The 14,477-nt window shown below is 48.8% G+C and overlaps 1 protein-coding gene across 3 annotated transcripts in view; it reads left to right on the forward strand.

Annotated features, from left to right (window-relative positions):
• Positions 1-14,477, forward strand: part of IGSF3 (immunoglobulin superfamily member 3) — a 202,426-nt gene that overhangs the window by 182,672 nt on the left and 5,277 nt on the right. For all 3 annotated transcript variants that reach the window (XM_079308509.1, XM_079308511.1, XM_079308510.1), the window contains 2 exons: positions 9,831-10,241; positions 13,058-13,444. In XM_079308509.1, coding sequence (XP_079164635.1) covers positions 9,831-10,241; positions 13,058-13,444 — 798 coding nt within the window. The remainder of the gene's footprint in view (positions 1-9,830; positions 10,242-13,057; positions 13,445-14,477) is intronic.

Raw genomic sequence — 14,477 nt, forward strand, 5'->3', positions numbered from 1 at the left:
ATGGGAGGAGGGATGGCAGGAGATGATAACTGAGCAGACACCAGGGATGTTTGGCTCCTCGCTGCTTTTTTGCAAGCCAGTCTGCAGCAGATTGATTGACCTGGGAGCCATCGAGCAAACAAGGCAGTCGTGCTCTTCATTAGAGCATTAATTAGCTTCCAGAGGCTCTCCAGGGGCCACTTCTTAAAGTTTGGTTTATTAGGAGCTGTCAAGTTGAAACCATCATGGAGGAAGAGGGTGGAGGCTTGTCAAGCTGGCTTTGGAGGAGCTGGAGATGGCTTCTTCCTGAGCCTTACTTTAGGAGTGGGGCAAGCCAGAGCTGTGCTCTCCCTGAAGCATTCAGGTGGGTGCAGAGCCCTCTGCTACTTCTCTGCTCTCCACAAGAAACCAGAGGGTGGCTGTGCTGGGCTAGCAATGGCCAGAGAAACCTAATGAGTGGAGAATGGAGGACTCTGACCTCTTTGTCCAAGCCCATCCATGGCACCACAGAGAGAGACTATTCAGTCTCACACTCCTCCTTCTCTCTGAAGGCTCAGTGAGCAGCCAAGCAGTGGATGGTTGTGACTGTGCAGACTGAGGATGCTGGGAAGATGAGGAGGGCACGAGGCAGAGGAGAACTGGAAAAGGAAGCTGCTTTATAATGCTGGGAGAGGAGGACTGATTTTCAAATAATTAATTGCCAAGACATTTCTGGAGTATAGTGAGAAGCTTTCCATAACTCAGATATTACTGTTAATGCCTTTAATCCATCTCATTTTAGTAATTCTCAGTGTTTAAAGAATCCTCTCTGGATGGAAGTGGGAGATGCCTTTTCTACTGCAGGTGGCCAGTGGGATACTGACCAGACTCTTGAGTGGAGGCTCAAATAAGTGTTTTCAAAGGCCACAAAGTCTCTGCTTCAAGCTGACTCTTCTTGCTTCTGGCAGCATCCAGCAATAAAGTTAAGCAAGGAAAGTTAATGAGCTGGAAACTTCCTTACAGAAGTGAAGTCTGGAAACTGAAGTTTGCTGCTTGCTTGATCCCAGAGTGGTTTTGCTCTGTAGAACAGCACTCATTCCCTGCTTTACAGCTGCCTGCTCCATCTGGCAAATGGTTGTACTCCTGCTTGAGTGATGGAGTTCAAGAACAGCTCAAAGAGAGGAGCCTGTTCCTCTCAGCAGTGTCTGTGGTGCAGAGCAGTCTCCTCTCCCCTGTGTGCTTGGGGATTTGCTCCTTTACCTTCACTCCACTGGGGTAAGACCTGCTGCTCCTTCCTTCCAGCACACTGAACACATGAAATGAAGGGGCTCAGTGCTGCATGACCCAGAGCTGTCCCCTTGCACAGACCTGCATTAGTCACCCAGCTGGAGCCCTTTTTCTTCTGCAGATAGCAGATGTAGGGTTGATTCTCCTACCTTGTATCCCAGGTACTACTGGGTCCTACTCCTGCCCATTTGCCCTGGGGAGCTCTATTGCCACACTTGCCAGGTCCTCTGGGACAGATTCCCCACTTAGACTTGCTGTCAGCTCTTTGGCACAGTTATTTATGCCAGGCCAGCACCCCAGGGTGCTTTTCCTCCATCTTAGTCATCACTCCCTCCTCCAAACATCCCCATCCTCATGGGTGTATGCAGAAGGGATGGGAATTCGTGCTTAAATTGCTGCTGCATTGCTGATGCTCTACTGGGGATGATGAACTGGCCTTGTGAGGTCAGATTCAGCTGTGATTCACCTCTCCCTGCATTTGGTTTTCCTTCTGGGAGCTGTTTGGCTCCTCTGCAGGTTTGCCTGCTAAATGCAGTCAGTTATGTTCAAGGTTTCTCCTGGGACTCCAGCCTGGAAAGTGCACCCAGGGGCATGACCTGAGAAGTTGAACTTTAAATGAATGAAGCATCTTGGATGCATTTCACAAGGGTGAAGAGTGTGGGAATGCATCCTTGCACCCAGTGGAACCTTAACCTGACTCAGCCTGCTCTGTGTGTGCCCACTGATCTTAGTGCAGGCAGTCTTTCTTTTCAGCCCCCCAACAAGACTGACAGTGGCAGGAGAGCTGGGCTGTATCCAGGATATGCTGCTCTCTTCAAATTATTTCTCTCCATGGTTACTTTTTAGGTCAAATTTTTTCACTTCCATTTCAAAGTACTCTCTGCTTTCTCTCTTTGATATCTCCTGAGCAGTTTTCCACTCCTGTCTGCAGCATGGATGTACAAAACCATGGTGTCAGCCTGTTGGCAGTCTGTGCACATGCACCTTCTTTGATGTTGTCTTGAACAGCTTCTCTCTCTCCCTACACTTTAGCTTCTCATCGATTCCCTGTTTACTCTCCTTGGACTAAAACACTCTGCAGTGAGCAGTACTGAGATGATGTCCAGCTCTAAAGCTTTGTACCTTCTCCTGTCCTGAAAGATTTCAAAAGCAGAGTGAGCAGGGGCAGCCCTTGAGGGAGAGGGAGACTGGTGATGTGCAGCTTTGCAGCCGAAGCAAAATGGCTCCAAACATGCTGAACCTGTGGCTCAGAGTCTTTTATTTTAATCTACATATATATTATGTACACATAAAAGTTTTCTCTCAAGGCCATCTTTCTTAAATAGGCATTTGGGATGCTGCTAAAGAAAATTACTACAGCTTTCCTTGTCCCAATTAACAGAGAAGCAGGGGAGTGCAGATGATGATGGATCTGTAGCCCATTATGCTGAAATATGTCCTCACTCCTTAAGAAATTCAATAATACAATTCCTTAAGAGTGAGCTAGTGCTTGGATGGATTCATCTGGGGACTTCTCTTTGTGTGGAGAGCAGCACCTGGCACTGGCAGGGCTGCTGCGGGCAGTATCCAAAACATCCTGCCTGAGGTCTGTCTGGAGAGCTTGCTCTCTGAGTGGCAAGAAAATGACATTTCACACCACCCTGAGCACCTTATCTGTGTCTGCCCAGCACTCAGTTTTTCAGCAGGAGCTGCTGAAAATGCCCAAGTCAAACACATCATGTGCAAAAGTCAGCCGTGCACGTGCAGTTGTGCTCTGAGCGTGCAACTGCACAAAACTGTCAAGATTTTTGTGATCTCAGGAAATCCAGCCTCCAGCATGGCATGGGAGTTGGTGTGTGGTGCTGTTGTGTGTGTTACAACTTGCTCTCTGGGTACATTTAATTACTTTTTTTTTCCTAATTGACGGAGCACTCCTTTGTTTGAAATCTTTCTGACGAGAAGTTGATTAAATATCTCTCTGTATGTTATTTTTTCCTTTCTTTATCCTCAGTGGCTGTGGCTTGGTACTGAATTTATCTTTCAGTGATCCTATCTCCATATTTTAATTTGCAAGTGATCAGTGAGCCATATATTGTTTTCTGACAGCCGGCACAACTCATGCTGGGAATCTTTTATTCCTCCCTCCCTTCCTCTCTCTCGTGCAGAACTTTTAGGTGGATTTCAGGGTTTTGCAGGAAAGTTTCTGGTTTTAGGTTTGTGGGGCATTTTGCTTTGGGGTATATCCTGCTGTTCTTTACAGTGATATGGTTTCTGTTTCTTAGGGAAAGTCCTGTTTTTTCCAGGCCAGTGCCACATCCCAGCTGGTGGTCTCAGCCTTGGCTGGACCTGGGAGGCAGTGAACTTCCCAGCTTTTTCCACCCTTGCCTTCCCTGTATGTATGCTGGCACATGTATTCCTTCTGGGCTTTAAAGAGTCTTTCTGGGTCATGCATTCCTTCCTCAGGCCCCACTTGGTTACCTGCTAGTTTGTTAGCTGCTCCACAGGCTCCAGCACAGCTGATGATCCCAGGCTGTCCCCTATCCAAGCAGATGTCCTTGTCACTGCCTGCAGTCTTCACATGCACAGATGGACTTGACCTGCTCCCCCAGTGTTTGGTGCAGTCTGACTGTGCTGCTTTTGGGGAGGGGCAGGACATGGGGCCACTTGTAGGTACTTTGGGATGGTCAAACTTCTTGGGGCTGGAGCTGGTGGGGGTGCAGATGAGCAAGCAGATCCCCTGTAGGGTTTGAGGAGAGTTGCCTGTTGTGCTTTGCACAGAACCCTCTGGCACCATTTTGAGAGCATCAAACTGCACTCCCCAGGCTGCAGTAGCACAGTGTCCTTCAGCCCTGTGCCTGTGCTTGGGGCTGAGTGCTGGGCAGGGCTCTTGGACAGGTGATGGTCAGTGTGGACGTGCACAGCTGCTTAAATACCCATCTGGTCTTGCTGCAGCAGCAGCTGTGAGGCTGGGGAGTGTCTGGGCTGTCTGCTGGGCTGTGGACTTGGCAGCAGCTTGCTGAACATGTTGAAATGCAGGTCACTTGGTGGTGTTCAGAGTCACAGCCTCAGCTCTTTTATCTGACCACATGAGAGGGGGCTGGAGCTGAGCTTTCCTCAGGAAAGGGTTAATGCTGTCTTTCCTTCCTACAGAGCTGCTCTCCCAGTAATTCAATCATGTCAGCCTGTTTGCAGGCAATAATTCATTGTTATAGGAACACTACAGTAAAGTGACAAGTTAATAATGGCAGTAATAATGGCAGGCAAAGTCTAATGCTATTTCCCTTTCTGCTGCTCCTGTTGCACCAGCAGCCTCCCATGTTGGCTAATGCAATTTGCAACCTCACTAATCTAGTTTCAAGAGGAATTGTGTTCAGTTAAAAGAGAATAGCTGGAGTTGGGAGCTGTGCTGCCATGTTCCTTCCTTCTCTGGGGAGGTTGCCCCTGTGCTGGAAGCCTTTGTCTTTACTTTGCTGTGATTTCTGTGCTGTGGTTAAGTTTAATGAGCACAGTCCTCCTAGGAGCATCTCGTTTTCTTCCCTTCTGCAAATGCCTTTCTTCTGATGCCTCCCCTCCAAAAGGGCTTGCACATCTTTCCCTTTTGAACAGTGGTTTGCTTTCAACTAACCTAATAAACTGAGTCACCCAGCTCTTGCTGTGCTGAATCAGTAGGCTGGCGTGTACTTGCTTGACTCCATTCAGTCATTGGAACAGGAGTCCTTGCAGTGTCTGGGGAGGTGGAGAACGCTCCTCAGCCCTCTTCTGTGGAAGGGAGAAGAGCTGGCAGAGGTCTGAATGTTAGTACATGTCTAAGCCTGTGGCAAAAACCTGCACACTGGTCTCTTGAATCCCAGGCAAACATCCTCCAGGAGCAATTCAGGCACCGAGAGAGGAAAATGATGCAGCACCTCTAGGTTGTGACCACAAGCTGAGGGAATGGCTGAGTTTGTGCCAAAGTGCCCTTCAGGGTTCCCTGAGGTGCAGGAAGAGAGGGGTTCCTTGGAGGAAGTCACCATGGGGCTGTGCTCCTGGAAGAGAATCCTGATCAGCCTACTAAACCCATTGTATGGTGTTAAACCAGGGCTGGGCTCAGGTTGGACTGGCCTCGTTTCTGCTCCCCCTGCACACACACCTCAGCACAGTGAAATCTCAGTGGAGGCTCTTAAAAGTAGGACATTCCCCTGGAAAACTTTTTACAACATTTCATCAGTTCTTTGGAAGCAAAGGTGTTCTCTGGAGGAGCTCTCCCCAGGGAGCAGCAGTTTCCAAAGTGGGACATGGCCTCCCTGCTGTGGTGACAGGGCTTTTTGGGGACTCTGGCCATTCTCCTGCCCACTCTTCTGTGCCAGCTGGCTCCTTCCCCAACCCCTCCTCCTTTGCTACAGGGGCAACCTTCTGGGGTTTTTGTGTGGGGCTGTTTTGGGGAAATGGTATCTTCAGCTGCAGTTAAACATTGCCATTCCCAGGACTTGGTAATAGTGGCTCCCAGGTGGGAAGTAAATTCCTGCTGTTGTGTTTTCTTGCTGCCTACAAGGCAAAATGATGTAAGGTGTTTGAGACATCTTCTTATCACAGCATTTTTAGGTTCAGGTTGCAAAGTGCTTTACTAAAGGGAAATGTTGTAACCCCAGCTTGATGAATAAGAAACAGAGGGAAGGGAGCCAAGAGGCAGTAAGTCAGCAGAAAAACCGTGAATCACATCACTCTGTCCTCCTCCTCTGATGACTGCTCTCCCTTCCCCCAAATATTTGTATAACTGTGCTTACCACATGCTCAGCTTGAGGAGACTGATTGCCTGCTTGATGGTGTGGAGGAAACCCCTAGTACACAGCAGCTTGTAGAGGACCTGGCTGTGGTTTTAAAGGTGTGTCTGACCTGAGCTCCCAGCCAGAGGTGCAAGCTTTGAGGACCAGAAGCTGCCACAGGCATCTTGAGATAATGATTAAAAAAACTAAGAAGGTTCTAACCATGACTTGTTGCCAGTGTAAATTGAAAGCCTTAATAGCTTATGTAGGGCCAATTACAGTACATTAAGGTACAATATCCCCTTTACTGGCACTCTCCAGGGAGCCAGGAGACATTGTGGCAACACGATTATGGTTTGCAGATGATATGCACGATAACTTCACCTAGACACAGGCACCTGTTCCTGTCACAGAGCAGATGTTTGGGAGGCTGTTAAGAGAACATCAGCCTCTTGACAGCACAGCAGAAAATGCCAGGTAACTGTGTCTGCTCACACTGCTGCTCCCACCACCTCTGCTCCTCAGGAGCATCCCTGCCCTGCCTCACTGAAACCCCAACCCCTGGGGCACACCAGATCAACTCAGCATTTGAAGGCCAAGCCCTTCCCTGGCTCTGTGCCCAGGCAAATCCTCAAGCCAGGAAAGGGAGTTTCCCCCTTGTCAGTAGGGCGAGGTTTCGCTGGCTCTGTGCCTGGGGTGTCAGACTTCTTGCAACCTCACTTGTGCACCAGCATCTATAACCATTTCCATGTTGTGGCAGCATCTTTAAACATGACCTGGCAAGCTGCACATGGCATGGAGAGGCTCAGTTTGCAGTGGAATAGACTTACCACCAGAATGGGAAGAGATGGATGGACTCCCTGGCATTACATTGTACCATTCCTATTACCCTGGACCACCAACTTCAATATTACCTGTTTTCCCATTTTAAATAATTTTTCCAAGTGCAAAATGAGCTTTGTAGATTTGTTGGTGTGTCTGTGAACAGTGGCTTGTGGTCAGCCCCATGGGAGAGCAGAAGTGTGAGTTACCCCACAAAGCTTCCCATGTCTTAACCAGGATCTCTCCCCTGTCTGGATAAGCAAACCAGCCTGAGGGTGAAGCTGCCCCAAGGTAATCTGGGTGCCACAGCATTTCCAACTGAGCAGTTATCAGCCTGTGGTCCATAAACACCTTGAGTCATTACTATAGGAGCTGCAAAAGGTAATGAAGAAGAGATGGGTGCCTGTATATTATGCAGGAATCAGAATCTGGACATGGAAGCGTTTGGTATTCACAGAATTGGAAAAGACTGAGAATGTCCTCTCTAATTCTGTGGGAGGAAAACTGTGGTGTGCTTCCTTTAGGATAATAAGTCATGTTTGATGAAAAGTGCATTAGCAGGGATGTCATCACATACCACTGATACCTTTAATGTAGAGGAAACTTGGTGCACAGTGGTAGGAACCTCTGCAAGAGTGCAGTCTGGCAAAGAGAAGACCTGTTGTTCCCTGCCAGGGCTTGCTGCTCCAGCTGGTAGCAGCTGCAGAATCACTGCTTCATCAGTATCTTGGGGACTCAGTGCAAATGTGGGCAAATTCCTGACACTGGCTGCAGTGGCTGCCAGGGATGGCTTGAAAGGACAAGGTGTGTGTGTGTGTGAAATTTAGGATCTCATTTTTGCCAGAGTTAATAAGATTTCTTCCCCATTACTTTCAAAAAGATTTCTTCCAAAGGTTGCATGGGAGCAGGGAAAGCTGCTGACAGGCCATCTAGGAGTCCTTGGATGACCTCAGGGGTCCATGCTGTTTGTACACAGTGATAATTACTGTGATTATGATCTGGGAACAAGCCCTCACTGCTTCAGTGGAATACATCTGTCATGTACAAGGTGCAGGTGTGTTGCCCCAAACACTAAGATTAGAATTGTTCCATGTCAGCCATCCTCATTTTCATCTCCTGGAGGTGCCACAATATGGGCAGAGCTCTGAGAGGGGTGTTTGCCTCTCAGCAGCTCTGCTCTGTGTGTGCCCTGGCTTTGTCTGTGTACGTGTGTGTGTGTGTGTGTGTTGATATTGAGCAACCCACCACACGCAGGGTGTGTATATACTGCATTTTAATAGATATAGGGCTACTGACTTAACATACACAGTTGCTATAGTAACAAAGGTTTCCGTAGAAACGGTTGCAGAAAATAATCCAGTACCAATTAAAAATAAACTGTTTGGAAAGGGGGCTGGGGGAGAAAGGAAACTGCTGAGAACCACCTTCTCCTTTATTGGTTCATCTCCTAGGGACTTGGAAGATTGATTAATGCTCAAAATAACGGTTCTTAATCAATGGTGAGCCAAAAAGGTGGGATGAGGGTGGGTGTGGTGACTAAGGCTGTTGTCCTGAAGTGAAACAAAGGGGAAGGAATGTGTCTGGAGTATGGCAGAAATACAAGGGGGTGACACTGACTCTTTGCATTAGATTGAAGTCCTTAGGGAGAAAAACCAAGGACAATTTGCTTCCTTTCCTTCCTCCAGTGTCTGCATGCCATACCACAGCCACAGAGTATTAGCATACTGATTAAAGCCACAGGCAATCCAGGCTCCAGGGGAAATTCTGATGCGATACCAGGAGGCCTGTCTCAGATGTGATAGCCCAGAAAGCATTGCTGTGGTGGGAGTTCCTCCCATTTGAAGTTGTTTGTGCCCATCCTCTCCCTGGGCACCGTCACTCATCGCTTGTGCCGACAGGCATCCGAGGCCCTGGTGCCCAGGGGAAGCTGGAAGCAAAGCATGATGCAAAGCAAGGAGCCTGTGCCTTGGTGAGAGAGAGGAGACAGCATTGCTTCCTCACAGCACAGGATGCGTGGGATGTGTTTGCAGGGTGCAGATGGGCACAGGTCCCCTGGCAGCTCTCCCTTGTTTGTGCCTGTCGTGCCACACTTTTGTTGTGCCACTTGCACCCCTGCACTCTTTCAAGTTTAATTTAAGAGATTTGCAGCTCGTCAGCAGCAAGGCAGCATTGCCCCTTTTGGAGCACAAGTGTCACAGGAGGGCGCCTTGTGTCCTCCCCTGCCAGCAGAAATGCCCTGGCTCAGGGTGACAAGCACAGCATGAGCAGCACACGCTGCAGCAGAGACTCTGTCTTGTGATTGTACAGGGAGAGATGAGTTGGGAAATTGGGAATCTGTGTGTCTCTCCTTACAGGAACTAAAGCTAATGATTCTGCTGTATCATCCTCAATACCGTGGAACTGCTGAGCTACAGCCTGGGAGCTGCACTTGCACTTGGGAAGCCAGGAGATGTGATGAGCCTGTGGCTTGTCCTAGTGCAGTTTGTGGTGGACTTGGAGCCAGATTTCCTGGCTGTGAGAGCAAAGCTTGATCCCTTCCAGTCTAGTGCTCTTTCTCCTTTTCCAGTTGTGCCTGCACTTCCTTCCTCCCCTAGTTATTGCGTGTGTGTGGGATACATCTCACTGAGGTGGCTGCCATGTGACAGCAGTGGGGTCTCATTTAATTCACTTTCTCAGAAGTGGTTTTCTCTGGAACTGGTCAACAGCTCATTGCTTTGAGATGCAAGTAGAATGACTTCATCATGAGAAAAACCACTGAGTTTGGGTGTAGTCCTTTTACTAAGTCTGGTGCCTTAGACCACTATGAATTAAAGAGTCTTTCAAAGGTCAGACTGTAAAAAATAAGCTTCTCTTCCTGAGGAACACAGTGGGAGTATTCAGGAGTAGATAGGGGTTGAAAGAAGAGATTCAGTAGAATATCTAAATGTCTTAAAGGCAAATGTGACCCAAGCAAGAGGGGACTCTCTGGTCCACCCCAAATGCAGTGAGTTTTTCCTGTGTTAATGACCCCCTCTCTCCATGCTTCTCCACTCCCCCTGGCAGTGACCAAGCTGCAGGTGAGCAAGTCGAAGCGGAGCATCACCCTGCTGGAGAACCGGCCCATCCCGCTGAACTGCTCGGTGAAGTCTCAGACCAGCCCCGACTCCCACTTCGCCGTGCTGTGGTACGTGCACAAGCCCTCGGACGCCGACGGCAAGCTCATCCTGAAGACCACGCACAGCTCGGCCTTCGAGTACGGCACGTACGCCGAGGAGGAGGGGCTGCGGGGCCGGCTGCAGTTCGAGCGCTCGGCCTCGGGCGGGCTCTTCAGCCTGACCGTGCAGCGGGCCGAGGTGCGCGACAGCGGCAGCTACTACTGCCACGTGGAGGAGTGGCTGCTCAGCCCCAACCACGCCTGGTACAAGCTGGCAGAGGAGGTGTCGGGACGCACCGAGGTCACCGTCAAGCAGCCAGGTGGGCTCCTCTCTGCGTTTCCTGGTGTCTGTCAATAAAGGCAGAAGTTTGTCTTTGAAATGGAGGATGTAAACCGCCTCCCTCCAAGTTATTATAAATTTGAAATTAAGGGGTTCTCAGGCAAAGATTGGGGAATTAGGAATAACAGTTCTTTACTGGGAAAATTAAAATAGAAATGCAGTATTACAAAAAAAACAATCCCAACCCTGACAGAGTCAGAATACAACCTGACACCCTGTCAGTTGTCAGTCAGGGTGTTGGCAGCAGTACCATTAAATGGTGGTTACAGTCCTCCTGCAGTGGCAGATGTGGTTAGTTGAAGCAGTGCTCCTGTAGAAGGGTGCAGCCTTCCTCCAAAAGTCCAGGGATGATGTAGAAAGGTCCAGCTTCTCCTCTGGAATTCAGTGGAAAAAAGGTATCTTGCTGTCCAAAATCTCAGTTTTTATCTAGGTAGGAAAGGCTTGGCTCCTCCCCCTGGCTGGATCATCTCCCCATGGGATGATGTAATTTTATCAGTCATGCACTGGGACTTAATGGCCCAGCAGCAGATTATATCTTCCTGGAGGGAGGATGGGTTATGGAAAAGATGATTGCTTCATCTTGTCTTAAAGATGGTCCATTAGCAGATGGTATGTGCCATGGAGATAAGGAATCACTGCCCCACCTGGCTTCAACATGGTGATAGATGGAGATAGAATACACATTTCTGGCCACATCAATCTAACACACCTGGGAGATTGCCACCCTGTCCTTGCATCCTCATGCCTGCACATCCCTGCATGGAAGGAGGGTTTTCCCTCCTTTGGTGTGGCTCTTGTCCCTTTAGGCTGAGCTTGTGTGCCTTTGGGTGTCCCCACATGAAGACTGTCCATGCCCCATTGTCTGTAGGGCCACTGCATCCAGCCAGGTTTCATTATCCTTGAAAGCATCATGTAGCAGGAGTCTCAATATACTGCTTTGAAAGCAAATCCAGTGAGAGACTCCAAGTTAGAAATACAATTTAATAGGAAAAAAAAAAAAAAGAGAAAAATAAAAGACGTGTAATAGTACAAAAGAAAACCACTGACAGGGTCAGAATACAACCTGATCGTTGTATTCTGTAGTTAGAATGGTAGTTAGGGTGGTGGTAGCAGTCCAGATGAAGTGTCTTGTTGAAGTAGCAATCCTGTAGAAAGGTCTGGTAGCTCTTGTCCTCTGGAAACCAGTGGGCAAGGGCTGCCTTGGTGTTCCAAATCTCAGTTTTTATCTAGGTAGGAAATGTTTGGCTCCTCCCCCTGGGTGGAGCATTTCACAATGGGATGATGGAATTTTATCATTCAGTGGGACTCAATGGCCCATTAACAGAAGATATCTTCCTGGAGGAAGGATGGGTTGTGGAAAAATATAAAGAATATTGCCCCACCTGGTTTTTAACAGATGGTGATAGAATACATACTTTTGGGCACATCTTTACATTGTGACCTAGGACAGTCAACTAGCAACAATTTACTGAGAGAGAACCTCTGTGTGCCTGCCCAGGAAAGCATTTTTATGTCTTGCACACAGTTTAATTTTACTCTGTGCCTGTATCCTGGCAGGCACAGGGAGCCTTGTCTCTTTTCACTTTGCACATGAGATGGGAATAATGTTTAATGAGGTAAGGAGCTGGCTGCCAGGAAAGGAGAAATCTGCTCTGTGGGTGGTTTCCCTGGCAGTGGATGACACTGATAAAGGTGAGCTGGTGGAAGAGCTAAATATATCAAGCTTAGCCAAAGGGCAGAGGGGAGAGGCAGGGAGGCAAGTGCTGTCCAGAGCGTGGGCACTTCATGAAGAAGCCTGCCTTGTCCTTGCTTGCTCAGACTGCCTGTGTCTGGAAGATAAAATCACTCAGGCAGGAGGGATGCAGTTGGATATCAGGGCTGGGGTAGGGTGCTTAGTGCATTTTCTCTCTCTGGATTGGCTGGCTAGACACAAGCTCTGTGCATAAGGGTGCAAGAGGAATATTGGATATGATCCCCAGCACAGCTGAACCTGGTCACAGACACAGGCCATGGCTTGCTGCCAGTGCCAGCTCCTCATTTCTGTCTGCAAAGTCCCAGGATGGCTGAGGGGTGGTCAGGCACAGGGGAACTGTGGCTGCCCCTCCTTTGCATTGCCCACCTCTCTCTGGGAAGTACAGCGCTTGTTGCTTGCTGCAGCAGCAGTACCAGGGAAGTCCAGACTGGCCCTGGAAAGAATTGTGAGGGATTTAGGAGAGTTCAACACGTCATTTCGCATAAAAGAACTGATTCCAGTCACCCCCCCTGTATCAATGAAGCTGTGGAGCAAAAACCAGGGGCATTCCCAAGGCAGCAAAACACTGCGTGTGACTTTGCCCTCTTGCCACTTCTTGTTTTGCAGTGGGGGTTCCCTGCAATCAGTTGTCTGTTCTCCACCTAGTTGGCTTTTTCCTTTTTCCACAACAGAGGGGCTTACTGGTTGGGGTGTGATCAGGCTACTGCCTCATCATAGGAGTGAGGATGAAGAAAAGAGTGAAGTGTGATCTCCCTTCATTAGGTCTCTGTGCACTTAGGACTTCCCAGCTCCTGCTGGGAGATTGCAGATTTCCAATTCCCTGTGCTCAATGGTGGTCATTGTTGGTGGTTAGCCTGAGATTTTCAGAACACCCTAAAGAAACACAAGCCTTATTTTCTTCTTCTCCTCCTCTCTTTGTTTTGTCCTTTCCTTTCTCCATCATTCTGTCCTGGTGTGAAAGGAAAGGAAAAAAAGGCTTGCGGGGAGACAAAGGACCCTCGCAGCCCTGGGTCACATTGCATTTCTATGGCTTTTCCTCACAGATAACCGCCTGCAGGTCAGCCAGACGCACAGAAACCTCACGGTGCGGGAGAACGAGTGGGTGACGCTGGAGTGCCTGGTGAGCAACAGGAGCAGCCCCTCGTCGCAGCTGCTGGTGGAGTGGTGGGTGCGGCGGGGCCGCGCCGACAGGGCGGCGCTGGCCTGGCTGAGCCGGCAGGGCACGCTGCACTACGGCGAGCCGCGGCGCCGGCTGCGCCTGGAGAGCCCCGCGCCCGGGCGCTTCCTGCTCGCCATCCAGAACGCCACCGTGCGCGACAGCGGCGCCTATGGCTGCCGCGTGGAGGAGTGGCTGCTGGACCCCGGCCAGCGCTGGTACAAGCGCGCAGAGCAGCTCTCCGGCATCACCACCCTCACCGTCAAGCAGCCGGGTGAGTGGGGCTGCTGCTCTGGGCAAACTCCAGTCGCCAGTCAAACAGCACACGCCGCACTGGCTCCTCTCTCCGTGTCTTTTTGATTGCACTCTTCCTTTTCTGGAAAGATGTCACTGTTGAGGCAGGCACGACATACAAACAGACACACTACATTTATTACAACAGCAATGTATGTATGATATTACAATCTTTATTAAGGAGAAAGGATTTTAGGTTCCAGATAAAAAGAGAACCATTAATATATGTTAGAATGAATTTTCCAAATGTAGATGCCGATTGTGTTTTAAGTGAAACTTTCTGGGATCGAGTTGGTCTGAAACGTCTTGATGATGTTTGTTTGGGAGATGGAAAAGCCCCTTTGTTATTTCTGTCTTGGGGGTTGATCAGAGGATCTTTAAATGAGCCACTTACTAATTCTGAAAAGACAGAGACTTCTTCACTGTCTTCACGATTGGTGTCACAATATATTGCTAATTGCCATAATTTCTTTTATATGTATGTCTTTTATTCCCTCTACAAAGTTTACACTTTGTTCATTGGTTACAATAGATCAAAATAACATTCATTGGTGTAAAACCATCTACACCTCTATTTTTCACAAAACTTTTCTAAAAATACTTTTCCCAGCTGCAGGTCTTCTTTCCCATTCATCTCCTTCCTCTTCTTCTCTTCTTCGTCTCCAGGCCAATGGCCTTGATAGAATTTCTTTCAGAAATAACCCTTATTCATTAACCCTCTCTGGCTCACAGACCAGCTGTGAGTCCTCTCCACAAAAGAGTGTAGAGCAAGCTCTGCAAATATAAGTACATGGGCTTGGCATTTTGTCACTGCATCTACATTTTTTTTCAGCACTTTTGTCAGATTAAATAGGGTAGACTCCTGATTTTACTCACATTTTGATTGAGAATAGGATGGAAGAATACCTGTGCTTCCCAGGTGTGTGCCCCTTTCATGAGAAGATGGCAGTGGAGGTACACAGCTGAGTCCTGCTGAGCTTGCCAGCACACCCAGATCTCTTTCTGCAGGGCTG

Source organism: Erithacus rubecula, assembly GCF_903797595.1.
Source record: "Erithacus rubecula genome assembly, chromosome: 1".
Taxonomy (NCBI): Eukaryota; Metazoa; Chordata; class Aves; order Passeriformes; family Muscicapidae; genus Erithacus; species Erithacus rubecula.